Source organism: Ooceraea biroi, chromosome 6, assembly GCF_003672135.1.
Source record: "Ooceraea biroi isolate clonal line C1 chromosome 6, Obir_v5.4, whole genome shotgun sequence".
In the NCBI taxonomy this organism is placed as follows: domain Eukaryota; kingdom Metazoa; phylum Arthropoda; class Insecta; order Hymenoptera; family Formicidae; genus Ooceraea; species Ooceraea biroi.
The window spans coordinates 480,189-506,466 of record NC_039511.1 but is presented as its reverse complement, the minus strand read 5'-3'; the positions used below and the strand labels follow the sequence as shown (position 1 = coordinate 506,466).

At 43.5% G+C, this 26,278-nt stretch overlaps 4 protein-coding genes across 12 annotated transcripts; 1 reads left to right on the top strand and 3 right to left on the bottom strand.

Annotated features, from left to right (window-relative positions):
• Nucleotides 1-120: 120 nt before the first annotated feature.
• LOC105276525 (serine/threonine-protein kinase PRP4 homolog) lies at nucleotides 121-8,210 on the bottom strand. 2 transcript variants are annotated; one of them, XM_011334216.3, is made up of 14 exons: nucleotides 8,036-8,210; nucleotides 7,722-7,892; nucleotides 7,395-7,644; nucleotides 6,698-7,212; nucleotides 5,944-6,574; nucleotides 5,519-5,869; nucleotides 5,350-5,435; nucleotides 5,124-5,270; nucleotides 4,884-5,037; nucleotides 4,549-4,801; nucleotides 3,837-4,075; nucleotides 3,421-3,621; nucleotides 1,378-1,452; nucleotides 121-740 (listed from the first exon to the last, which is right to left on the bottom strand). In XM_011334216.3, exons 1-12 carry the CDS (start codon nucleotides 8,140-8,142, stop codon nucleotides 3,421-3,423), a joined length of 3,105 nt encoding a protein of 1,034 aa, XP_011332518.1. In that variant the 5' UTR covers nucleotides 8,143-8,210; the 3' UTR covers nucleotides 121-740; nucleotides 1,378-1,452. The 2 variants fall into 2 exon arrangements, with proteins under 2 accessions (XP_011332518.1, XP_011332519.1); XM_011334217.3 differs by lacking the exon at nucleotides 3,421-3,621.
• Nucleotides 8,211-8,456: 246 nt separating this feature from the next.
• LOC105276529 (leucine-rich repeat-containing protein 49) lies at nucleotides 8,457-12,699 on the top strand. 3 transcript variants are annotated; one of them, XM_011334225.3, is made up of 7 exons: nucleotides 8,457-8,706; nucleotides 8,860-9,014; nucleotides 9,105-9,740; nucleotides 9,969-11,272; nucleotides 11,400-11,770; nucleotides 11,869-12,108; nucleotides 12,251-12,699. In XM_011334225.3, the coding sequence occupies exons 1-7, from the start codon at nucleotides 8,677-8,679 to the stop codon at nucleotides 12,452-12,454; spliced, it is 2,940 nt and encodes a 979-aa protein (XP_011332527.1). In that variant the 5' UTR covers nucleotides 8,457-8,676; the 3' UTR covers nucleotides 12,455-12,699. The 3 variants fall into 3 exon arrangements, with proteins under 3 accessions (XP_011332527.1, XP_011332526.1, XP_019886291.1); XM_011334224.3 differs by having other exon boundaries at nucleotides 11,400-11,788; XM_020030732.2 differs by lacking the exon at nucleotides 11,400-11,770 and having other exon boundaries at nucleotides 8,458-8,706; nucleotides 9,969-10,986.
• LOC105276528 lies at nucleotides 12,615-16,714 on the bottom strand. Its single transcript, XM_011334223.3, has 2 exons — nucleotides 13,302-16,714; nucleotides 12,615-13,126 (listed from the first exon to the last, which is right to left on the bottom strand). The coding sequence occupies exons 1-2, from the start codon at nucleotides 13,753-13,755 to the stop codon at nucleotides 12,855-12,857; spliced, it is 726 nt and encodes a 241-aa protein (XP_011332525.1). The 5' UTR covers nucleotides 13,756-16,714; the 3' UTR covers nucleotides 12,615-12,854.
• A 1,477-nt stretch (nucleotides 16,715-18,191) lies between these two features.
• LOC105276527 (general transcription factor 3C polypeptide 3) lies at nucleotides 18,192-26,114 on the bottom strand. Of its 6 annotated transcripts, none has more exons than XM_020030735.2 (12): nucleotides 25,797-26,104; nucleotides 21,955-22,123; nucleotides 21,626-21,783; nucleotides 21,229-21,503; nucleotides 20,820-21,140; nucleotides 20,408-20,714; nucleotides 20,056-20,185; nucleotides 19,692-19,949; nucleotides 19,404-19,598; nucleotides 19,027-19,341; nucleotides 18,710-18,952; nucleotides 18,192-18,620 (listed from the first exon to the last, which is right to left on the bottom strand). In XM_020030735.2, the coding sequence occupies exons 2-12, from the start codon at nucleotides 22,117-22,119 to the stop codon at nucleotides 18,276-18,278; spliced, it is 2,712 nt and encodes a 903-aa protein (XP_019886294.2). In that variant the 5' UTR covers nucleotides 22,120-22,123; nucleotides 25,797-26,104; the 3' UTR covers nucleotides 18,192-18,275. The 6 variants fall into 6 exon arrangements, with proteins under 6 accessions (XP_019886294.2, XP_011332522.2, XP_011332521.1 ...); XM_011334220.3 differs by having other exon boundaries at nucleotides 25,807-26,103; XM_011334219.3 differs by lacking the exons at nucleotides 18,192-18,620; nucleotides 18,710-18,952; nucleotides 19,027-19,341; ... (6 more) ...; nucleotides 21,626-21,783; nucleotides 21,955-22,123 and adding exons at nucleotides 22,186-22,771; nucleotides 22,856-24,699; nucleotides 24,839-25,042; nucleotides 25,151-25,713 and having other exon boundaries at nucleotides 25,797-26,114.
• Between the last annotated feature and the right edge of the window lie 164 nt (nucleotides 26,115-26,278).

Genomic DNA, 26,278 nt, shown 5'->3' with positions numbered 1-26,278 from the left:
TATCGATAAAAATTTGCATCTCGCGTCGTAAAGACTTACAGATACATCTTTCGAAAGTTTAATTTTTACCCTTATGTGTTACGTGCTGGATCTTTATCGTGAGAAAATAAACATAGATACTGCGATAAACAAGTTTTTATTCACATTACAATACTTGTACACAATTCCTGAAAATATTTCTGAAATGAGGTGAAATGGAGCGAGATCAGGTAGGAAAGTGACAAAGAGAGTGAGAGTGAAAGAGAGAAAAAACAGAGAGGGAGAGCAACAAAGAGATCTTGGGCGAGCGAGAATAATATGGATTCACATCGCATCTGCTTTTCGTTTTCACGGAACGGTAGATCTTAAATATCTGAAAACTCAAAACCGCAAATATTAGTATTGTATAAGCTTTCGACATATTTGTGTTTTTAAGAATCGTAAGTTTTCGACTGAAACGAGTTTCTGAGAAGAAACAGACACACGAGTGTGTCAATGTTGATATGTTTGTCAGAATGTCGCGTGAAATTTTCAATACTTGCATGTACTTTACCTGCGTACATACTTACGAGTCCTCGATTGCGAATGATCTCGAGTAAATTTAAGAGAAACCTTAGCGCGCGGATATAAATCTAGTTAAAGCGAGTACAGTGCATGTACTTGTCGAGATGTAGGCGCAAGTATATCGTACATTTTCCTCTCCTCCTCTCATCAATCGTTTTCATCACCTCTTCCATTGCCTCCCCTCCTCACAGGGAGGGCTACAAGTGAAACATTACCAAATTGCCAATTAGAACAGCACATACTAATCGTAGTCTCATAGAGTATACTTTTACTGTCTGTATTGAAACTGTATTCCCGAGAATTGCACACACGCATATATATATATATATATATATATATATATATATATATTATATATATCCTATAAATCTTTTTATTTTATCCTGTTTATGTTTGTTTACTTTCTTACTCATTTCCTTATTTTATTTTATCGAGGTACAACGGCCCTTTTTTATCATATAAAACAGAGAGAGAGAAAGGGACTCAAAGACGCGTGTGTACCGCTCGTCAGCATCATCAGCATGATTAATTTGCCACTTTTTACTTTCCAACTTATTAGTAAAGTGATCATTAGTAAAATGTTTTTACAAATTTTCCAACATACGAATAATGTAAGTACTATGGGAGTTGGATTAAAAACTGTAAATATATTCCGTCCTTTTTGGAATTGAAAAAGACTTTTACAGAGAAAAGTTACACTTTCGTCAAGAATCTAATTGTCAATGTACACACGGTATATCCGACCTCGTTACATAAACCGTGCTACATGTGTTATACACTGAGAAGCCGAGAAGATAATGCTAAATATCCCATAAGGCAATCCCCCATGAATACCTTGTAACGGGATCGGCGCTAAAGGCCCTCGAAAGGTCCGGCCGCACTTAACGATGATTTGAATCGAAGACGCATCTGAAACATAAGCAGTCTCGTACAATCTTATCACGTATAACGTCATGCCGTGGAACCATTCACAACCGATATCCGGTATCGATATACGCATTTAATATCAAATAACAGCAAGAAAATTTTCGAGATCTTTTTTCCGAGATCGAGATCGCGCGTATCATCCTGACTAGTATGACGGATGAGACCTATCGGCGATCAGAGACCATGCCACCCTGCCTACATGTGATTCTTGCTTCAAACAGATTTACTATTTTACTAGAGCTGTTATTACTTGGCATATATAATAATACCTCTTGATACCTTTTACTACCGCCTTTATATCTTAAAGCTTTACGTCGCAATGTAATTATGTACACATTCTTTCACCTTTATCTAATATTTAAATACATATATAAATGGATAATTATGGAGACGTTAGGTAAAAACGTTCTTCTTCTTAATTGTTGCAGGTACTGACTACGAGTTTTTCCACACGTTGGTATACATATACTACCATATAATAAACACACCATCGACCAAAAGAATCATACACGCACATTATACATGTGTGTATGTGTATGTGTGTATATATATATATATATGTATGTATGTATATGCACATACACATATCATGTATTACGTTATCGCTATTGAAATGGTATTTGACAAACGTCTCTATGGAACCCTTTTGAATTTTAGGAGTAGGAATGAGAAAACCAGGAAACCAGAAGAGAAAAATAGAGAACACCTGAGCGAGAGAAACAGAAAGGGACAGAAAAAGAGAGCAAGAGGGGGGAGAGAAAGAGAGAGAAACGCGTCTCTGTAAGAATAAATATTCAACTGAACGTATTCGTATATCGTAATTCAAGACTAAAGAGACAAAATGCAAAACGTTTTTCTCATAGTGCCAAGCACGTGTCGTTTTATTACAATTGCTGATCTACTCGCTATACATTTTAATCCAATTGGAACAAGCTTTTTGTTGTCAATTCAATGTTGCATGTGCGCTCGTAATGCTCGCTGATCAAACGTTCGAATACGGTAGCAGGTAAGGTGTGATTAATCGGAATCTCGCAATCTGTTTAAATGGAAATTCTCGCTTCGGGATTATGTATCATACAATTTCATAGGCGAGCGCGCACAGCCTATAAATTGATTATTTATGTAAAAAGTGCTCTTGTTCGTCCGTACGAATGTCGTGCCCCTCACGCGCGTATCATAAGGATGCTTTCACTACGTATTATCGTATTATTGAGTTTACTGTACCCAGTATCAGTTTGTGTTGCTGAAAGAGGCGGCCGAGGTGGAAATTTGCGAACGAGCAACGAGTAATCGCGAAAATGTCTACTTTCATACGAATAAAGCGTCTACATTAAACGAGGATGCTTGCACGTGTAAGACTTGTTAATACGAAAACCGATTTATTCAGACGTCTACGTAAAATTCGTTGACTTATATTCTTATCACACAGCTAATCATATCGAGTATAAAAATATTACACTCTCTGGTACGATAGGATATAAAGTATAGTACAGTGTAATATGGTATGCTATTATACGTGTATACGATTAGTTCGAGTACGGTGACACACAACAGCAATTGGACGATGCATTTCTAAAATATCGTATAGAGCACGTCTCTCTCGTGATACGCCGTGAGCTTATTACTCGTTCGTCATCGAGCCTCGCTATACGCGGGTATCTCTGAAATTTTGCGCCGCCTCTTCCCGCTAAAATAAATATATACGACGAGTTAATATCGGTAAAAGGAAACGAGAGTATCCGGGGTGCGGAAAAGAAACGAGAATGAGAACGAGAGAAAAAAAGTGATAGAGAAATAGAGAGACACATCGCGCTCCCCTACCTCCTAACCTCCTAAGTAATCTGGAACGTTTAACACTAACACAGGAAGGATCGTGTCAACGGTTCGTGATTATTACAAAATTACGTGTCAGCGGATTCGTCGATGCTAAAGAACCCCGGATAGGGTTACCTATATCTTTTCTTGTATAAAGGGATGCGCCAACGCGTGATTCACAGTGATTCTCTTCCCAGCGTCCAGCATCAGCGTTCGTTCGAGCAAATCCTTCAATTGTCCGACTTTGCGGCTCTGTTCCGGCGGTAAGGAATTCCCGCCGAGTTCCGCGCCGAGATCGCGAGTCGCTGGTAGCGTCGACATTACGACGACTTTCTCCTAGAAACCACACTGTTGAGTGAATTCCGTGCCGACGCGGCAAATTATTATCCGGCGCGTCTACTTGATCATGTGTCGTTTCATCGCGCAGTGTCTTATTGTTAGCCAACAACGCGAGCAGCGCAGCGCGCGCGCGCTTACTTACCGCGACACTATAATCGCGCGTGCGACCGAACAAGATCAGACTAGGATAAAATTGTCAATTTTGGACTTACCCGTTCCGTGACTTTATCAACCTCTTGATACAGGAAATTGCAGTTACTGTCAAAGTGTTGGTCCTTGAACGTGCCCTTCCTAATCAACTTATTTGGCATTTTGCCCTTTAGGTCCATAAAGTATTTCAACATTTGATTGTTCGTTTTCCCCGAAAACATTATCTTTCCCGTGTAAAGCTCGTATATGGTGCACCCCACGGACCACATGTCAATACCAAAATCATATGGTATACCAAGAACTAGAAAATAATGGTGTTACTTTCGGCTCGAGACGCACAACGTACAATTTCTCTACCATTTTCGAGAATCTCATCGAGCTGATTCACGCGCAATGATACGCACGCTGCAATTGCTCTTGCGAGATAACATCTATTGCATTGTATGTGTAGTTGTATAGGTATATATTATGGGTAACGTGAAAATTAATTATATTGTTCAATAGTTGTCGGACATTCGCGGATACGCTCCTCCCTCTTCAACCAAGTTCAATGTTTGCCGCGAAATAATTTATTAGGATGTCGCGAGACGTAATTCCCTGATAAATCGCTAGATATTAGATTCGACATTCTCACCCATCGGGAAATAATGGATGCGTGAAACCGAAACCGCAAGAGCGGAACCTCAAACTTCGTTCGACATACATTGAACGAACGTAGTAGAGTAGTAGTAGAGAGGCATTCCACACATTGTATCATCATGAAAATATACTTACTGATTTCGGGCGCACGATAAAACCTCGAGACCAAGTACGGCGTTATCTCATTCTCGTGGATGTGCGATGCCGAGCCAAAGTCACAAAGTTTCAGCACTAGCTTACTTTCACTGACTAGAATATTATCCGGTTTGATGTCAGCATGCAGAATATTTGCACGTTTTAATAACTTTAGTGCTAGGAAAAGTTGCTGCGTATACGACCTTACCGCTTTCACGTGTAAACCAACGTCTTTGCCATACTTTTTTAAAACCTGCAATTTTACACGATGATTAATGTTGTGCGAGTGCGACGGTCGGCAGGCAAGTTGCCGCGGAGCAACGTCCGCTACGTACCTCTCTTAGATTCATGGCCAGAGGTTCAAACACCATGCACAAGTGATTCTTGTGAAAGAAATGCCTGAATAGGCGTAAGCAGTGGAATCTGTCCTCGGGATCAGCGTCGTTCAGTTTCCTGAGGATCTCCAGTTCCTTCAGACCGGTTCTATGCCTGTGGACAAAAAGACGACGGCATTACACACACGCATCGTACCGCGATTGCACATCCCGCTTTTTTTTTGTCACATTATTTCATACATTATTTCGTTGTTTCTTATAATCTTTACGGCTACATCCAAATTTCCCCTAGCGCTGTCTCTCGCTCTCACTACGTTACTGAATACTCCTTGCCCCGTGTATCCATAGACTACGTATCGCGCATCCAGAGTTTCGCCGACGCGGACGCTGAAAAGCAAATCATCAGCCTTTGATCATATCGAATGATTATTGGCCTAGGCCGAGAAACGAGAGATGCGCAACCAACCGGTAATATCCTTCGGCGTCGTCCCAGTTGTCCGTCAAACTAGGATTATCCGGTCCTCCTTGACGTTTTCCTTCCAGCGTAGGGCTCTGGACAAACGAGGGAACATCTCTGGATAAGATGGAATTAAGTTCAACTAATGGAGAAGAGATCGTACAAACGGTAAACGTACATTAAAATCGCCGATATTGTCCGCTTCCGCAAACATGTCCCATTCGTTGGACTTTTTGGACGTTTGCTTCTCATCCTGTTTCAATCTCTCGGATGTCTTCACTTGATTCCCTATTCTGTCGGACTCGTTTGGTGGCGCGTCCTCGAACCTCGACTTTCTTTTCTTCATGGCTGGCGGCGACTCTGGTTTCTCCATGGGCAATGGTGGGGTATGGCTCTCCGAAATGGACTCATTGTTGTTCGATGGGACCTCTAGAGATCTCTGCGACACGTTGGACTGACTTTCCGGGGAACCAGCGATCACATTTACGTCGGCGGACATATTGGAGTCCTCGTTTGGTCCACCCAGCCTCTGAATAGCAGGAAGACGAGGAAGAAACATCATTTTACGAGATTTTACAATATGCATGCAACGTACGCGCTTACCTTGAGCAATTCTTCCCTCTGCTTTCGCCGGCGTTCTATGATCGCTTCCTCGTCTTCCTCCTCCTCGATGTCGATGTCTTTGATCTCCTCCTCGCTCGAACTGTCCGAGTGTTCCGCCTTGAGACCCTCCGATAAAGAATCTTTATACTTGTCGTTGCGTTCTCTTCTACTGTTCCTTTCTCTGTCCCTCTCGCGGTCCCTACCGTGTTCCCTGATCTGCTGCTGCCTATCCCGATCTCTACGGCTTCGAGAAGGCGACCTGGATCTCTTGTAACGATCGTTTCGCTCTCTCTCCAATCTTGTCCGAGTGGGACTACGGGATCGCCTCGCAGTGCTGCGCGATCGATCGTCTATTCTGTGATCGTGATACCGGCCATCTCGCCGATCGCGACTGCTGTCGTGTCGATCTCTGTTCCCATGTCGATCCTTACTCCTACTGTCCCTCTTGTCGCGGCTGCCGTGACGACGCGGCTCTCTGCTGGACGGTCTGTCACGACTACGCCGATCGTGGCTGATGTGTCGATCTCGACTATCGTGACGTTCGCGACTTTTGCAATCCAAACCTTTCGTTTCGTTGTTACGAGGTTTCGAGCTGTGAGGAGTAGCAGGCTCTCGTCTTCGATTCTCTTCTCTACGGATGTAAACGGTATTACTAATGGGTTAACGTTAGTTGGACGCGTTAGTCTAAAAATATTTGCCGTTTGTCGTTTCAACGGCCGAAAAAAAAAAACGTCACGATTACATCGCTACTTACCGTCTGTCGGATTCTCTTTTCCGCGTTTCGTCTCTCTTTGCAAGATCTTTACGCCTCTGTTGGTCCTCGGCCGTTTTTCTGTTAGACTCGTCTTTACACGCGTCCTCTTTCTGCCTCTCGCCAGCTTTTCGCAAAGATCTATCGTCTTTTCGGACTTCGTCCCTCTTACCTTCCTCCCTAGGGCGGATTCTCTCGTCTCTTTTCCTATCAAAATCTCTTCTCTTATCTTTGTGCTGTTCGCGAGTTTTTCTGTCTCTAGTCATATCAACTACAACACGTCTTTCAGCCTTTATCGCTTTCTTACGTTCTCTGCTACCTGATTTGCTTCTAGCTCGTTTCTTCGGTGGTATGTCATTGGTGTCACTGTCATCCTCTACTAGTATCACGTCGGGTGTCTCTGTGGTCGCTTTCGCTTCTTCCTCGCCCTCTTCCTCGTCCTCTTCACGTAATTCTTTATCATCCTCCTTTTCCGACTCATCTGAGAGATACTGTACTAGACGCGCTTGCAAACGTTCCTACGCACACGATGCAATCACAGTATTTATATTGAACACTCGATACTTGTGTATCCTACGTGCATCTGCCAGGATATACACTGGGCAGATACCTTGCATACATGCACATGCACCTTGTCGAACAATCGCAATTGATAATATGAACTGAGTATTGACACATTGGCGTACTAGTGTATATATACCTTTTGTTTCATCAACTCCTCGAGGTCAATATCATCCTCTATGATGGTGCAATCTACTTCATCTGAATCTAAATCGACCAACTTTTCATCTTCGCTCTCTTCTGTCGAGACAACTTCCAATACGGAATTTCTCGTTTTTCCATTCATACCCATGTCCTTGTGTATCGCATTGCTGACTAATTTCTCGTCCATGGTACCATTCTCCATGTCTTTCTCTCTTTTCTGTTTCTTGTGCTTCTTGTGCTTTCGTCTGCAAAAATACATTTACTTTAGTTGCTTTCAATGAAAATGTAACTACACGATACGTACTCGTACGTAAAGTCGTACCTTTCTTGCCTTTCCAATCGTTCATCCTCTCTTTCAATGATTTTTTCCTTCTTGTGCTTATGATGCTTGTGTTTCCTCTTTTTCTTCTTTCGTTGATCGGTCATTCCATCCGCGTCGGAATCAAATCCCAAGGCTTCCACCTTGCAATCGGGACCTTCCAAATCCGACGTGCTGTAACATACGTTGAGATAAACATACGACAAATTATTTCCTGCAGTAGAAAGAAAATGTTCTCTCTCTCTCTCTCTCTCTCTCTCAACACGCACATTTCTTGTGTGAATCTTGCTTCGACAATTTCTACACGATACACTTACCCCATGATGAATCTCAGTAAATAATTAATACATGTAACACGCGAGATCACTATCACGGCAATACCAACAACGATTATGACAGTAACTTGCAACGAATGCACGAACATACGAATCCCTCAGTGAGACGCCATTTTACAAGTTTCATCGGTCGGTATACGAATCGTCTATCGAGATCCCGTACGATCGTCGATTGTCGATAGACAATCGAATAGGTAGAGAGAATCGAATCCTATCGATTCATTGGTAACATCTCCCAGGATCCTAGGATGAAAAATCAGTTGCCAGTTAAAATCCCTAGAGTCCGAAATCTTTGATTGGATACGCCGCGAAATAACGGAAGATTTCGATTGGTGATCGCTGCTTGACGCGTCCTGCCTGAACCAGGCAACCAGCCCTCTGCATCCTCTAGGGGATCTCTAGTGTCTATCTGACATCTGCTGGCGTGCCGGCATCCACAGGCGTCCACTGTCTCTACGGGCGTCTTGGAGCGTGTATAATCAAGTGCGAATTTCTGATTATTACTCGATAATTCGAGTATATTGCACAAAAATATATGAAATATTCTCAAGCGTGAAATACAAAATATACAACTGATTTGCTTCGATGGGCTATTAACTGCATCTTCATGTCTCGGTTATGTAATGCCATTGGGTAACGGCATCACGGCGCGGGTAAGAGTCAGACTTTTCAAATGTTTATGCCATTCGGAAAACGCGATTTCGAACGGTATTTTGAGAAAACGCGTCGATCTATCTTTATCGGATTGTACCATTTGCTCATCTTGTTTACGATGCATTTGTTTGCAAAAGCGATACTCTTTGCAGACGAGAAAAGTGTCATTCGACGTGAAGGGTAGATCGGCTTCTCGATGTTGCGTTCCGCAGGAGAATCAATTTTTGACGATAGCGGCTGCCTTGCCAGTTTTGCCAGGTGCACCAGTACCACCGAAGCTGTCAAAGCGTTCTTGCAATTCGTCCAGGTGATCACTTTGCATTTTGCACTTTACACTTTGCAATCTGAATTGCAGCTATGGTAAATGTCCGTGTATAATAACATGACATTTCGTTAGTTGTGCCGGGACCCAATTTGAGATTGGACATGAGGCTGAAAGGTGCGATATGGTTACGTTGCAATGGGCGGGAGAAACAAGGACGATCGTGGCATCGAGAACTCCCGCCGAACGAGAAAAGAACCCTGACAGAATATGTCTGGACAGGCGAGGTCTAACGATATTCCCCAACGTGATCGGAGAGCCAAAATTGAGATTAATGTCCCTTCAGCATAATCTTTTAACCAAGATTGAGAGTACAAATTTCTCTCAACTAACAAAGCTCGTATTTCTCGATTTATATGACAATCAAATTGAAAAAATATGCAGCCTCGACTCTTTGGATAATCTAAGAGTGCTGTTGATCGGGAAGAATCGAATAAAGAAGATTGAAGGCTTGAAGCAACTTGGCAAACTAGAAGTATTGGACCTGCATGGTAATCAAATCCACCAAATCACCGGGTTGGAGGGTCTGTCGTCTTTAAAAGTACTCAATTTAGCTGGAAATAATATCAAGACTGTGGGTTATAACGACTTTCAAGGTCTGACTCTGTTAAAAGAGTTGAATCTGCGTCGGAACAAGTTGAAAAAATTGTTAGGATTTGATGAAATGCCACAATTGCAAAAATTATATTTGAGTAACAATGATATCCACAGGTGAGTAGAATATCAACAAGGATGCCTGTTTTTGCAGCAAATGTATTCATCCAGATTTATTCCATCCAATTTCCATTATGTAGATTTCTTTATTCTTTTCTTTGTTACTACTTGTTGCACAAACTATTCTTATTTCCTTCCCTCTGGACAATTTGAAGCGCAAACAATAATATTATAAAGTACGTAGAAAGATATGAAGTTCACATTCAAGTTACTTGAATGTTTCAGAATCGAGGATATGAGTAGCCTCGCGAAAGCTCTACAAATTAAAGAACTAACAATAGATGGCAATCCAGTCACCTTAAGCACCGATTACATCTCCTTCCTCGTGTCATACTTGCCAAATTTACAACTTTTATCGACGATGCAAATTAACGAACAAATTCGAAGAACAGCGATGGCCTGGAGATTTTCCAAGGAACAGTCCAATTCGGCATTTCTTGATCTCAGTACGCAGGTTTGCATGAACTTGCGCAGAGATGAAGCGATATCGAACGCTAAAACAAATTGGGAACTTTTCCGCTCCGGAAGCAAGATCTCTAACAGCAAGCTCGGCGGCCCTAATAAAACAGCGGGCAATAACAGAGGCAGCAATATTAATATACTACACGCGCAAAATGCAAATAAATTTAACGCCGCAAATTCACAGTCCTTGGATAAAGCTAAGATGAAAAGCTTCGGCAGCCTGACGTCGATAAACGAAAATGTGGAAGCGAAAAAGATACATATAAAAAAGAGAAGCAACTCCAGTGACAATTTGTTTCGACTGGAAGACACATCCAAGTCGTATCCATTGGAATTTAAACTGCCGCCTATATTAGATTCGATAGTAAATAGTTTAACGAGCAACAAAATCGAGAATGGTTTATCCAACGACAATAAGAAAGACGCTTACAAAGCGAAAGCGCTCGATGGGGATACGTCGAACAGCGAATCGGACAGTTCCGAGAGCCATGAAAGTTTAAAGACCGGTCTGAGAGATCATTTGTTTACTTCCAACACTTGCGGCTCATCTGTAGATATCAGTAAATCCACCATCTGCAAAAAGTTTACCACAGCGAAGGATTTTAATGCCAACGGGGATGATGAGAATCGCGTACGCGAGGAGATGCCTCCTCCATCAGGAGGATCAGGACGTTTCGAAGCTGCAATGAACGAGAACAGAATCACGGACGATAGATCGATGCGAAATACAAGAGTCTCGCACAATCAGGACGGACAGAGCGATTGCCAATCGAAGTCGACCGTAAGCTCCTCTGGATATTGTTCCTTGAGCTCAAAGACTAACAGTTTCGATAGTTGTAAGTCATTGTTGAGCGATTCCAGCACCTCGTCGATTCCCAAGAGCATAGTTGACAAAAAATCTCACGAGTATGAAAGGGATAATGGTAGAGTCAAGAGTGCTCAAGTGAAAAAGTTGGTGTATTACAAGAGCAACAGAGCTGCAACGGCCAGGGCGAAATTTCGAGCCCTCGCGCCGCCAAGTCCGCCTCCCCGACCGGCGAGAGTACCACCTAAAGAGAGAGAACAGGGTAGGGACACACGCAATTTAAAATTTACGCAAAGTATTTGCGCGTAAGCACGTAATATTATTGTAATATATAAGAAAAGGAAATGGTATATGTGTAAAATGAGATACGAAATGAGATGTCTTTCTAGGCGGGGATTATTTAATAGAGATTGTTGGTCGATGCCTGAGCATTAACGGTCAAGGTGCTTTACGCTTTATAGATAGGGCCTGGGACACGTCAAAGGCTCAAGATGTCAACCTCGTGAAATTTAATTACGTACAGTTTAACGACGTGGCGAGAATACTCAGCAAACTGAAAAACAGGTTTCCGCATGCGGAACATTTTGTATTTGAAGAAACCAACATTAGTCTGCTCGGTCAATTGAACGCTTTAGCCGAGGTGCAGGGATTGACCAGTATACAGATAGACGCAGGGAATCCTGTCGTGTCGAAAGATTGGAAAATGTACGCTATATTTCGATTAGCTCATTGGGGACTCGTGGTTATCAATGGCAAGGAGGTAGTCGACTCGAAAGCGGCAAATCTACCGTTCCAATCTATGTCATGTCTATAACAATGAGAAATGTGGAATATTTCTTTTCTTTTCTCTTTTTCTAGATTACAGCCGAGGAAGTCGAACTCGCGAATCAGGAGTATGCCGGCCTGGTAGATGTAGTAATGCGTTCACTGCCAGATTCTTTGTTGCAACCTCTGTTACAGAGGCTTCATTTAGAAAAAGTGCAAAGACAAAGCGGGGAACAGGTCACTGCCAAACAATTTCTGTTCAACTGTGATCCGGCACTTCGAAGCGTCGTCGCCAAGGAAGCGTTGCAGTGGAGAAAGGGAAGCGTAACACAGGTAACAGCGAAAAAATGAAACTGAAAATGAAACGAACGTTCTTACTTGCTCTTTATTTTCTTTTTTTTTCCAACTTTCGATACAAAGGAAGCACCCTGAGCGTTCGCGGAGCATCTCTCTGTTACGGTCGATTTATTTGTAGGAAGATCTCATATGGAGGCACAAAGGAAAAGTCCACTTGTTGAATTTGATTAATCTCACTGTAAATGCCATACGAAAGTTACAAGTCCTCGAGAAGCAGTGGACGTACATTCTCTACGAGATTATTTCCGATACTCTGTCGGACTTCTCCGAGATGGACGTTTACATGAAACGTTGCAGCGAGACACTCGAAAATGATACCTAATGTTACATTCGTCTCGACTTTGAATCATCTGAAATCTGATAATCCAATGAGCGGTATCACGCGGGATCTCTGATGAAGACCATACAATGTACATACAACAATAACAATAGCGGCAACAGCAGCAGCAATACAAAAAACGAGGAGAAATTTGCGCATCGTTATTGTCATAGATGTAATATATTTGATCATGTTGATTATGCTAATACTAATTGATAGAGAACAATAAACCCTGCATAAGCATGGCATCATCGTTAATCGTTATTTCTTAAAGATGTATAATATATAATCGATAAAAAATGTACAGATTGTGTTATAACATATACCTACTTATATATACTACATCCAAGTACACGACAGGAGTCTGAACAGCGATTACAGTGATTGCGAGTCACGTCACGTATCATTTCGTACCGATAATGGATTCCACGCTGAAGGAAATTGGTGTTTTCTTCTCTAAATAAGACTCGCTGTTCTCGGTAGGATAATCCCGTAAGTTTCTCGTGGAAATAAAGTCTCCGTTTGCTACGTAGGACTGCGCTACCTCGTTGAACCATGGAATCGTCGGGTACGCCGAACGGAAGGATTGCACTTTCATCGTGGGCTCGTCTTCCTGTTTCCGATCGCATCCAAGGGAGGACAGAGTGCTTAGTAAACGCGATGGATGTGACGGTACTGAAATGCGCCAACGTAATCTCTCGTAAGTAACATTACGCATCTTAATTTTAAGAGTCCTTATCTCGCGTTCCTCCATCTGAATTTAATTCAATTGAATTAAAAAAAAACGGAGAGACTTTAAAGAGCAGGAAGCGAAAGTCTGCACGAGACTAGCAAGTGGATATGTACTCACATGCGCCAGGTAAATTGTGTACGGTATTTAATCCATAGAAACCCTGCGTCACGCTGATGCTCGTCTGCGTGAAGTGTAAATGATGTCTCTGAAAGTTTTTCGTTCTAGCGCAGACGGCGTCCGATTCCTCGTAATTTGCTTTAACGTAGTAAGGATTTATAGTGTCCACCGGTAAACCATCGACTTTATTTGCCGAGGAAGACAGGAGATTGTCGGTTTGCGCTTGTTGTTGCCTGCGAAGCGCAACTTGCGCCGCCATCACCCGCTGTCTCTCAACGACGAGTAGACAACAAGGACATCGGCAGTCTTTCCACGCGCAGGATCTCTTGTGGCCCTTTAAACCAGATATTACGCCGTGATTTCGACATCTCGCGCACTTTGGACTTCTCAAACGTTGCTCCACGTTTGGATTCGAACGACTCGGGGTACCTCCGCCACCGTTACTGGTTTTCATTCTGGTTTCAAAGCGTATCGCGTTGCAACGAAGCTCTTTGGCAAATGAGCTAAAATCAACTACCGCTGGTCGGAGAGCAGGATGGTCACTTGGCAGTAGAGAGGAATATCAATTTTAGATTTGTTTAGATTCCGTACACAGATTATTCAATGTACAATTGTAATACATTTCTTCCATGCGATTACCGTGACTCGGTGGTTCTAGGGATGAGTAGAGGAATCGTGCAGAGTTTACACGATTGCGTTCAAGTTTTTAAAGTGTCATTTCCCAGCAGGTAGTACATGCGCGATACATCGTGCTGCGTTACACGTGGATATCATTTCTCGTTACGCGAAAATCCTCTCCGATTTTCGGACGCTTTCAAACGCGACAATAAACTCGGCACGTGTCAAACACCTTTTGCCTTTCCGTTATCTTTTGCGTTGCAAACATTTGCCTTCCCGAAATTTTTCAAGCATCTGTTACGAGATATGTGCGTGAACGCTCGTCGTTTAAATCGGTGCGCGATTTCTTTATCCGAGTTCTCTCCTCCTCTCTTCTCGGGTACGTCTACGACTGAGTTACCGCGAGTTTCTACTGAAAGAGATATACTTGCAAGTATATTTCTTGTTTCTCGCGAAGGAGGTGTCGTCTCATCTCCTCCTACTGATTCAAAATGTATTTTTAGAAGGCCGATGTGTTCCCATTGGCCCGGAGCTGAAGAAACTCCGCCGCTTACGACGGCTGCGAACCAATGGACCACTGTGTTTCTCCTCTCGTCGTTTGTAACGCGCGCGGGTGGCTTCGCGAAAAGAAATGAAAAAAGCTCATGGAGCTTCTTTGATTACAGTTTGCAAACATATCGATGCTTCGTTAGATCCCATGAGGGGAGAAATTTCACGTACGTCTACGTGAAAGAAAGGTGAAGAGGTTTTTGCCCGATCGCCCGGCAGATCAACGAAATTGATGGACAGTAAATTGATTTAAATTATTAGTTTAAATCTCTATTCCCGTTCGATCTTGTCTTTTACGTGAAAGAGTCACAATCTCGTTCCCCGTCGTGTCGATCGAGTCAATCTCTCGTAGCGCGACGTTCCTTGAAGAAGGAGCATCTGACAACCGGGATGCGCAGGATGTTGGCCAGGTGGCTATCGGTGAGATTTGGTGGCAAGTCCGCGCTTGATGCCACTTATGCACATTAAGAAAACATACTCGAAACTAATATTAACTGTGTGTTGGCAACATCCGAGAGGATCGTATTAACGAGCTCTTAGCAAGATCACAGAAAGAATGCCATATGGTTGCAGCTGCCGGGGCGCACAACGTTGTTGGTAGAGCGAGATTGTCCGTCTTCTATTTTTGAGATGCACAACACACAGGACACGGCACGTGTATGAATAAAGGAACGAGAAAGAGATCGCACTATTATCATCGAACGAACGTAAAATGAATTTGCTGCTGCTCACGCAGGTATCTTATCAACTGATTTTTACATTATTACTCTTCCGTTAGTGGAATCCGCTCGGAGGCATTGGTAGTAGAGAAAAATATAGTCGTCCAGTAGTGCTACATGCTCTGTGTGTGTATAATTATATATATAATTGTGCAAAACGTGTCGTTTCGGTCAATCGATACGTAATCGTACGATAAACGAGATACAAATAAAGAATCATTATAGATGTAATCATTTTTATGCACATTGTACTACATGCTATTCTAGCGCGAGTAGAGTGCGCGGCACAAAAAGCCTCTCTTCTTGTACGATATACATATTTTTCACTCTCCAAACTTTTTTCCCTTCTCCTAAAATCGTGGACCGTTATACCAGTTTAAATTTACACGTGGTGGCTGTTGACACGCGTGACACGTACCGAGGAATTCATCCTAATGAGCGTGGAACGAAGGGACGTCGCGTGGCTAGGAGACTCTTTCCTTTTTCCTTCGCTCCTGGACAGTTTTGCCCAGGGCAGCGTTGTCAAGACGGCAAATATGTTGACGGGTCATTCAACATCTTTCCTCGCCTTGGTCGTGCGACTAGAGATCTAGACGAGCGCGGCTGAGCGCAAGCATGGCCGGGGTGACGCCTTACGCGCAATCTCTCGCGCGCGGCGATCGCAAAGGCAAAAAGATCGCTCTGCTTTTTATCACGCTTTCAGATTTATCATCATCACGAGACGAGGGGAGTTGTTGCTTATATGTATACCTACAAAACTAGTGTATAAACTATATTAAATAGCACTCTTGGCCACCTGCGAGACTTTGCAAGATTGTTTCGACACGTTGACACGTAAAGTCATCATTTGTTTTGAAACGTGCAATCATTTCACGTGTCGCGAAAGAGAATCAAACGTTAATAATTTTAACTGAATAATATCAAATTGTCCCAAGGCAGAATCAAGTTTTCCGGTACTCCCGTACATTCGAGTTATTTGCAATGCCACACTGTACAACCAATTTCGCTTGGTACCTTGGAAAGTTTCTCGTCGGATTTGCCGGGGTGCTGTTCCTCTACGTCGGCTTCTTGAAAGAAAAGTCAGCGTCTCTGCAACATGTGCGGACCGCGCGCGCGCGCAAATCGTGGCAACAATAATGTCAGAAATAATCCCGTTTCCGCTTTCCCGACAGTGAGAAAAGCTGCGTATGCGACGCCAGAATGAGAGAATTACTAAGGCAGGAAAATGAAAAGTGAGTCATCCTGATCACATGAACGCTATCTCGATGGATACTCGGTGACAAATATAATTATTAAATCAAAATAATAATACACACTATCAATTTTTACATTTTTACAGACGGCCAGGTAGATGCGAATGCGCGAGAGGGTAAGTTGACGAAACTCTTTGTCACGTCTCGACTCGATATGAATACGATACGAAATGACAAGTTTAAAAGGCAAAGTCCTTCGTATTAATTACCGCCTTTTCCTTTCTTTTGGTCTTTTTGTCTCTTCTTCTCACATATCGTTCTATCATCGTAGAAATCGTAATAAAGTTGAAAATGCCGTTTCTTCCCTCCTATTTCATGCAGGAGGCAAAATAAACGTTATTCGTGTGGATGCAACAGGAAGACGCAAGTGTGAGTTCCCATTGCATTTTCATCAATTTGCATAACATATACATATCAATCAGGCTACTTATGTCTCGTAAATCGAGATAAAATTTACGAATCTTTTCCTTTCCTCAGGACGCGGGATGATCTGCAGGATATGGTACCGACAACGGCGAACGAACATGCTGGGCATAATTGTGCGAGAAGTCGTTGTTGCGTCCGAAGAAACTCTTATTAAGAAAGGCAAAACACGTAACAACAACACGGATGAGGAGGTTAACGAGGGGGACGCAATCCGGAGATGAGGGCGAAACACGAAATTGTGAAAAGAAAAAGAAACGAAAGAAAGAACCCATAAAACAAACACGTGAAACGTGACGAGATGTTTGCTCGAATCGTGTATGGGCTTTGATAATAATTCATGTAAATGACGATCGCTATTCCAAGTTGTGTGAATTTAAAATCGTACAGATCCGTTTTCCCCAAATATATCGATCGTGAAACGCGATAGACAGAAGTTACGAGACAACCGCGCGCGCGCGCCGCATAATTGGCAAGTGGCGAGTTAGTCGCGAGTTTCTATGAATAAATTCGACATGCTGCAAGGAGTGACATGCTCGGTCGCACGCTCCGAAAATCTGAAACTCGATTAATACGCGTCCCATCTGTAGGTGAAGAGTCTATAAGTAGATCCTGCGCGCGGGCAGAGCACGTCAGTCATATTCATACATTATTTATACTGTGTGACCTGGTAGGCGAGAGACACCTCCTCCTTGCTAACGAGGTCTTAACCGATGCGATGTGAAATACATCTGCGAAATTGTGACGCGAATCAGGACTTTCGTTCTTGATCCTTTTCATTCCATTTTCCCATACAATCGGAGAATCGACGAACGGTACAAGACTCGCTCGGAGAAACACGCACGCGTATCGTTGAATTATTTGTTATTTAATTTAACAAATGTCTTAACAAATCAATATATTGTTAATACGTACGCGCGCAAATACACAAATCTCTTTTGCCGATCAAAATTCAAAATCAAACTGCAAATTGTAAAACAAATATCGCAAAGGCGCAGAAAGATGTACATACCTCTGCCGATGCATCCTTCCGCGAGTCTTTCACGTTCATGTTAATCTACACGAGATCTCTCTGAATGGCAGGCTTTGTGAGAGAAACGTCGCAGCTGCGTCTCTCTTTTGCTCCGTATTTTGCGCGCATTCCGATGAAATAAAACGAGACGAGCCAGGGTGACGGCCCGAGTCAAGAAGAAATATTTCGAAACGGGAAGATGTTAAATGAGCAAACTGTCGGGCTGTCACTTCACCTAGTTTCTTAGTGCTTGACGAAAATGTGGGTTTGAAAATGATTCCACGAATATCACGTTAAGTTACCATCTCGGAAATAAATGCAACATGTGTAACATTTCCTTGTATTGATACATATACATATCTGAGGTATAAATCTCTCTCTACTTAAATAATAATAATACTTAATCAATCAGGTAATCTGCAATTTCGCACGCGCAACCACTTCGGAAACATTCCTCGATCCACTGACATCCAACGATTTTTACACCCAATCGTCCGCTTGCTCTCAAGCGTTTTCCGACAGCGACACCCGCTTCGGCATCCTCTACAAAGACATGCGTGACGGAATTGTCGATATCGTCTTTAAGCGTACCTGACATGAAACGAAACTGAAATTTGGCACAGTACGATCGATTCTCGAAGAATCCGACTACATCCCTAAACGGTGAATACGGAGACGCGCTCTCATTGAATAATTCCTTGTCCATCTTTTTGGCCCGTTGAATGGTAAACTGTTTGTCCGCAAGCTAAAGACGCATACGCGTATAGAAAATTCGATTAGACTCGGGATGAAATTATGTGAAATTAAATAAAATTATACGTGAGAGCGAGTTACCGAGTTATCAATCCTGTCGGATGAACGCTGCAAGCTCTCTCGATCCGCATCAACGGTAAAGTTATCGTAATACTCGTCGTAGTTTTGCGCGAGGCGATGTCTGGTACTATCTCGGCAGCGCAGCAACTCCCACGGCAAAAAATCATCGAGCGAGGCTCCATCGAATCGATCGGTGACGCGCTTAAACCAATTCAGGGTTACAACGTCGTATCTTCCGCTGTTCACTACTTCCTTTCCTCGCATCTGGAAAAGAAGAAAAAGAAATACTCGATTGCGTATTCGAATTTATTCAAGTGATGCAGCGACGTATCCTCTACCGTTCTGTCATTGCCCACTATCACGCAGAAAGTGCTGTTCATTGGATTTTGCACGATCTTGGCACTGTGCTGTTGCAACGTTCTCTCAATTTGTTCCTTCGTCAAATCGTCATTCGCTTCGTCAGCACCATTTATTACACAGATTTCTTTTCCGTCCAACAGTCGCGTGAGTGGCATCACACGTTCGTTGCACGCGTTCGCTGCGTGCTCGATCTTAGTTGCTCCCCGAGTCTTTCGTAATTTAGAGATTGGTGCTTCGCTGATATCGGTCAGCGTAGCTTCCCGTTTCGTCAGCTTTTGAATCATCCCTCTGTCCTGTAACAGTCGGACTATCGTAAACTCTATCGTAAACGTGCTCCCGAGTACTCCTTACTCACTTTGACCAGCGACGAAAGTTCCGAAGTAGTGCAAGTAGCGTACCACGGCTTGTCCGTCCTGACGTCAACGACTGTAGGAAATCGCAAACTGTATCCAGTCGGATACTCGTCGCTCCGTATCATTTCGACCGCACGTACCGTCAAAATCAAAGAGTGTCTCGGATTAATCCACACGTCCGGCTGGTTCCCCTGCCCCTGCCAGAAAGAAAAAATAAAAAAACATGAGTTTAATAGCGTCAGTATGTATCATCTAACGTATTCAGGATAGCAATATTAATCGATATTTACCTTGGGACCCGTGATATTCTTGGGACGTGCCTTGGTCCAATGTGGTGCAAACTTGGTTTGGAGGTCACGCAACATTCGATCCCCTATTCCAGTGCTGACGGACACGACGGCGAGAAATCGCGATGGATTTTCTCCCTGAGCGCTCACTGGGGCGGCAACGCCCATCATGAAGCTCTTGATCATACCCGTGTACTTTCCCGTCCCGTAGTAACCACCGAGTACGATCAAGTCTACATCTTGCACTAAATCTTCAGAATACTGGAAATCATATTTCAATCGTCACTTTCATTCGACTATTTTATTTGCGTGGAGCGAACAATCGCAAGATGCGATTAAAGGTAGAAAAACTCGTGTCTTGTCTTACATATGCTTTCAGCTTGTAACAACCACTGCCGTCTCGAACATTTGGTTTATATCTCACGTCGCATTTCTTCAGAACAAGTCCTTCCTCGTTATTGCAAAGGCATTTATTGAATGCCTCAATCAATTCCTCCCTTCAAAATGGCATGTATTATTATTATATCTTTATCCACGTAAACGTTTTCAATTATACACGGTAACTAAAGTAATGTATGCGCAAAGGACATTAATGAATATTATAAAATTAATCAGCAATCTGTAGTGGTTACATCGCTGAGAAACTCTTTGTTCAAACTATTTAATTTCCAAAATTTCGAGAAAGGATAGGGCTTGTCACGAGGTGTTGCGTAGCTTACCTATGCGAGATCAAAGTAGATGGACACGCGATCAAGGCACCTTCTTCCTCGGTGAATATGTCACCGAGCAGCTTTAATCTATCCCTGTAAGGTGTATCGACGAGCAAGATATCATTATGCAAGATGACATCAAACGTGACGAAGCACGGCTGATAACGACTGTTTGCCGACAAACGCTTGACATCAAAATTCATGCCTTGCGTGCCAAAGGTCTTTTTATCTTTATGCCAACCCATTAATTCTCCGTCCAATATGAACGAATGACAGTTCGGATTCAAACGACGCGCAAACACGCTGGTTAAGAAACCTGCAAACAACGGAGACACATACAGATAGAGATGAAGGATAGAGTGACCAGAATAATTGGAAGAGATAGCCGTCGCTATTTGCTATCACCCGATAGCATATTCACCCGAGGATCCAGTCTCTCCGTAGCCAGGATTTTTGGTAATGTCGTATCCTCTGCGCGTGAAGTACTTGTACCTTCCATCTTTCATGTGGAGCTGCGATCTCTCCCCGTCGTATTTCATTTGTACGTAGTAGGAGTCATCGTTGCGGAACAGTCTCTCGATATTCTCAATGTTGCATCTCTCCAAGAGCATTGGTTTAATGTGCGAAAATACTTTAATGACGCATTTTAACGTGATTTTTTTCTTGGGATCATGCAATCGCTCGCATATGTCACGCAGGTCGTTCGTTACGAGAAACTCGTCGTTCGCATCTTGATGGTAAACTTGATGGTAAACGAAATATATACAATGTATTTCTGACGAAATACTTTATTATATATTTAATTGTCGGTGTAGGTAAATTATACGAACTGTGCAGTATCCTTCGCGTGTCTATACCAAGCCGTAGATCTTTGAGGACGATTCGCGTTATCCACTTCATCTCGAATCCCGTGATCTGTCGGAAGAGTATTCGAAACGCCTCGTCTTTTCGTTGCACCGTCGCGCTTTTCCCGGAGATGTCGTCGAGAAACGTATTTACTCGTGCGATCGTCAATCCAGTACCAATGGGAGATAATCTCTTATTTAATATCCAGTATGCTCGGTCAGCAAAGTCATTTCCTATGAATTTGCCAGATACAGGTTCCCTAAAGATATATTATATATGTACATATATAAATATACACGTACAAAGGTTTCCGCATTTTTTCCGTTGGCATTCAATCAACGATTAAGGATCCAATGTCGCAGATAGCACCGTAATACTGACCGATAATTTGTTAGATTCTTGTAATCGTCGCTCTTCTTTGCAAAACCATGCACACGAGCATAAAGATGCGCCAATGAGGTTTGCTTCAGATTATGCGGTCCACGTTGTCGTTCGAGCTGGGGTAACATCAATCTTAATATCGAATACAACGATACATCCTAAAGAAATAAGAGTGAAATTGTTATGATTTTGTCTCACCATTCTGAAGAAACTGTATACTCGGTAATCTTAAAGAGAGACAACGTGATAATTTACGGACTACCTGTACCATTGCGGACTGTATAGAAAATCTGTATATAAAAAATAGATACGCTTTCCTCGATACGTACCGATTCAGGATTTTCCGTTTTCAATTTATCGGCCATCCTTCGACAATCACCAATAAACGTTTGCAAGATTTGCGTCTTCTCTCTCACACCATGTGCCTTGGTAACGTTTTCCAGAATATCGCACAGTCGTTTAAATTCAATTTTAGCCTCTAAGCTAGTGGCCATTATTCTAAGAAAAGGAAAATTTTCTCTTTTTGTGTTTTCTTTTTTTTCCCCAAGAATCAGATTAAATTTCACGATTCTATTCTATATTATTCCATCACATGTAGCGATAACAAAGATACATGAAAAAAAAGAAATGTATAACAGCCTAGTTTAGAGGCGAACGGCTTCTCAGGAGCCGGTTATCTCTCGGACGACGTTACGCACTTCCATATTTTATGGACACACGTTATTCTCATTCCTGGAGTATGAAACGCTCGCGCAAAGATAGGGGAACAAATTAAACACACGCGTAATGTCCCGTCGAATGAAAGAAGGTTCGTATCTTCACGAAGACTCGAACAAAGAGATGCGCTAACGCAAAGTAAGTACACACATCAAACAGTTATGTAATTCTCCAGATACATTCTGGCGAGAAGATAATTTTCAGATTGAAGGTAAATCAGGTGTAAATTAAAAGCTGCTTCCTTCCGCAGGTCCAACAGATTGGCGTGTTGTTTGACCAAGTCTCCTGGATCTTCGTCGAGGACCAATTTGTAGAAATGAATCGCGGACGGTAACAAACCAATTTGGTGAAACGCTCGCGCCATGTTGTAATACGTTTCTTGTTGGCCGTTGGCACGTAACTGCATGTACTTTTTGAAGAAAGCCAACGCTGCGAAAGAAAAACAAGAGTTACACGTCAGCAGGTCGAGATCGAGATGGTTATTCAACGTTATGCAACACGCAAGACAGTTACCTTGAATCACAAGTTGATTCTTCTTGGCCGACATTTTCTGACAGGCCATTTGTAGCTGCGTCACACCTATCAGGAGAGCCAGCAGCGCGCTAGGTGCTACTTTGAAGAGAGATATGTAACCGTTCAAGGCGTACTTGTACGTTCCCGAAACGAGACAGTTGTTCGCGTGCATGATGTGCAAATACGAAAAGACGTCCTCTCTTCCGAGCAATCGCATGATGAATCTGTTGTGTCTCAAGTCCTCCGCTCTCTGGATGATTATGTTGAGCAGATTCCACGTGTTGGACCTTTGGCAGACACGTACGAATTCTCGCACGATGTTGTAGCCGTAGAACGAGTCCTTGTTATGAATACAGGAAATCAAACAGAGGAATATGATGTGGGAGTTTCTCTTTTGAAATCTCTTGGACGTCAGAGCGGTGAAGGAGATTCTCTGGAGGAGACCGTACTTGCTCAATCTGCAGGCGAGTTTACACATTTGCAGAAAGAGCAAGAATTCATTCTTCTCGCTCGGTTTCGCATTGTCGGTGAATGTCGGAGCGTCCTCATCCTCGAGCTTCTCCCCGCACGACAAACGGTGGAGTTGCAGGCTCTCGAGGCGCTGACGAACACCGGTCGCGCGCGCCACGGCGTTAAGTTCGACCTTTCGTCGGATGTTGGCGCAATGCCTCGAGAGCAGTAACATCCCCGAGGAAAAGTATTCGTCGTATCGTCCAACTTTGAAGAGCAGCAAGGTCCTTCGATACGTAACGTCGGGATCTAACGTCTCAGTCTCGGGGTCTTGATAGAGAACCTCTATCGCCCGATCGTAAAGTCCGCTGTCCTCGTAAAGCGTTGCCAGCGATAATTTCGCACCTAGATGCTGCGGTGACAATCGCCGGACCGCCTCGTAGGAGTTCACAGCTTTGTCGAAGTCATTGCAAGCGGCCCAGCATTCCGCGTGTCTGAGCCAAACCGCGGCCAGACTGAAATTTCTACTTTCCACCAAGGGATTCAGCAGGAGCAACGCGCGCTGAAACTCCTTCCTGCCCATTAACGCTTCCGCCACATCGAGAAAGAGATCTCCCGAGGTCTCGGGATCCTCGCGCTTATAAAACGCGGGTAAAAGCTGATCGGCTATCTGAAGGTGATTCAATTCGATGAGAGTGACGAGAAGCTTCGTTCTCAGGTCAACGACCACGTCGTCCGGCACGTCGCAAGATTCTATTTCATCGACCGTCGTACCGTCGGACACGTCCTCGGGCCTCGCCGCGTCACGGGTCGCCGTTCGGTCTCGTTCGGTCGCGGTATCGCTTCTCCTGTACCGTATACGGATGCCCGTGTACTCGGTCAGTACGTCCAAACATTTCTGAAATCGCTTCAGCGCTATCAACAGTTCGGTCATGACGTTAACCTCCTCCAACGTGATGAGACAAGGACACTTGACAAAGATGACCTCCATCGCTTCCAACGCCTGTTCGTTGTTGCCCTCCTCCATGTGACACTTGGCCAAGAGCTTGGCGTATCTCACGATACATTCGCCGTCCTCGGCCTCCAATTGGTGTATCAGTTTCGCGTACCCCCGCAGATACGCCTTTCTATCACCGTTCTGTTCCTGGAGTCGCGCTCGCGCCTCGTACAGTCCGACATCCTTCGGGCTCGCTTGAATCGCTTTCGAGTAACACGTTATCGCTTGTTTCATATCTCCACCTTCCAGCGACAAGTTGGCCAGTCTTATCCACTGGTCGGCGTCCTTTGGACTGAGATGCGCGGCAATCAGAGCAAATTGCAGCGACTTTTCCGGCTGATCGGTCTCGTATATCATGGCCAGCGTCTGAAACGGTTCCGGAGCGCTTGGTACTTGCCTGCAGAAACACGAGTTTTCGTCAGGAAAAAACAAAAAACCATCAGGATAGCTCACGTCCCTCCAACACGACAGAGAGTAACATACGAAGCACATCGGGCAGACGTTACACGCGCGGAATGCATGGAGAGAACGCTCACCTAATGATCTCCATACATATCTGCGCAGCTAGGTTAACCTCTCCCTTTGCATAGCGCAGATTCGCCTCGCCCATAAGTCCCTGCAACACTGGTGGCAAGATGCGTCTCTTTCTCTTTTGGCGCACCTGCTGTACGTTACTGGGCTTATGCATCTTTCGTTCCACGATCTTTCGCACACCGCTCCGTTCAATGGTCATGTTTCTTCTAAAACAAAAAAAACAGAGAATGAGGAAACAGAATTGCGAAAATACGTCTGTGTCTCCTGACACATTTCTTTTACCGAAGACACACGGGTAATTTGTGTTTTTTTACCTGGCATCGTCCATATCCGTCGTTTCCAGATCCACGTCTCGATCCATCTTGGACGAATACTCGCTGAATGTTAACTCTCCATTCAAAAACTGTTTTGTCAGACGATCCTCCTCGTCGGCAGTGAGCGACGTATCCTGATCCTCCGTGTCAAAGGTATCCTTAGTAAGATTTCGCGATGGCGACAGCGGACAGATATCCGTTACTTCCTGTATCCGCAGAGCTGTCGTTTCAACGAATTCGTTCATGTCCACGTTCATAGCGCAAGCGGCACTCTCATCCAATTCCTCTATCATCACCGGTGCCACGGTGCCATCATCCTCACCGACGATCAAGTCATCAATGGCAGATGACGATCTTCGCAGGTCCATCGGTTCCGTCGTAGTATCGTCCTCGGTATCGTCCACGTTGATGCACGCGTTGTCGGCAACCGATTCCATTATAGTCGCAAAAAAGCGCGCGCTTGACCGTCGTACGTACTTACACACAGTACGGCACACAAATTTCACAGTATCGACTGTGTATCAACATTTCCAAAAGTAACCCTCGTTATCGCCACATACACCCTACGATCGGACTCTTCGATATTGAAATCCAAATATATATAACTGTAATATACATAACTGTAGAGTTTGTCATTTAAACTTACTCGAATTTACCTGAAATAATCGCTGGATAAACGTAGCCGAGTCAAAGCGAAGTATTCACTTCCAGTAGTGGGAAATACAAAGGAAGGAACTTGAACAAATTTCCGTATCGTATCGTCCGGCAAGAAAATTATAGCAACTCAGTACTGATAATTTAATTTAAAAAATAAACTCATTTCATTCTACGTAACAAATTATTCGCTCTTTTTCTTCTTATTTTTTCCCCTTTCAAATTACAGGAGGAAACGAACACGAACGATCGCAGGACCGACGAGGTTATGTCTAAATCTCGTCATCTCGTGTTTTCGACTACTAACGCCATCTGATACAGCGCTTTTAAAAATGTGAACTAAAGAATAATATGGCGTTATTTTCCGCGCGATGAATTGTATTATCTAAAAATAAAGCTATAAACCGTTTGTGCTATTATTTAATTTTTTAATCAAAACAGTAAACATTCGTAAGGGTTTTTTTCTTCTTGGAC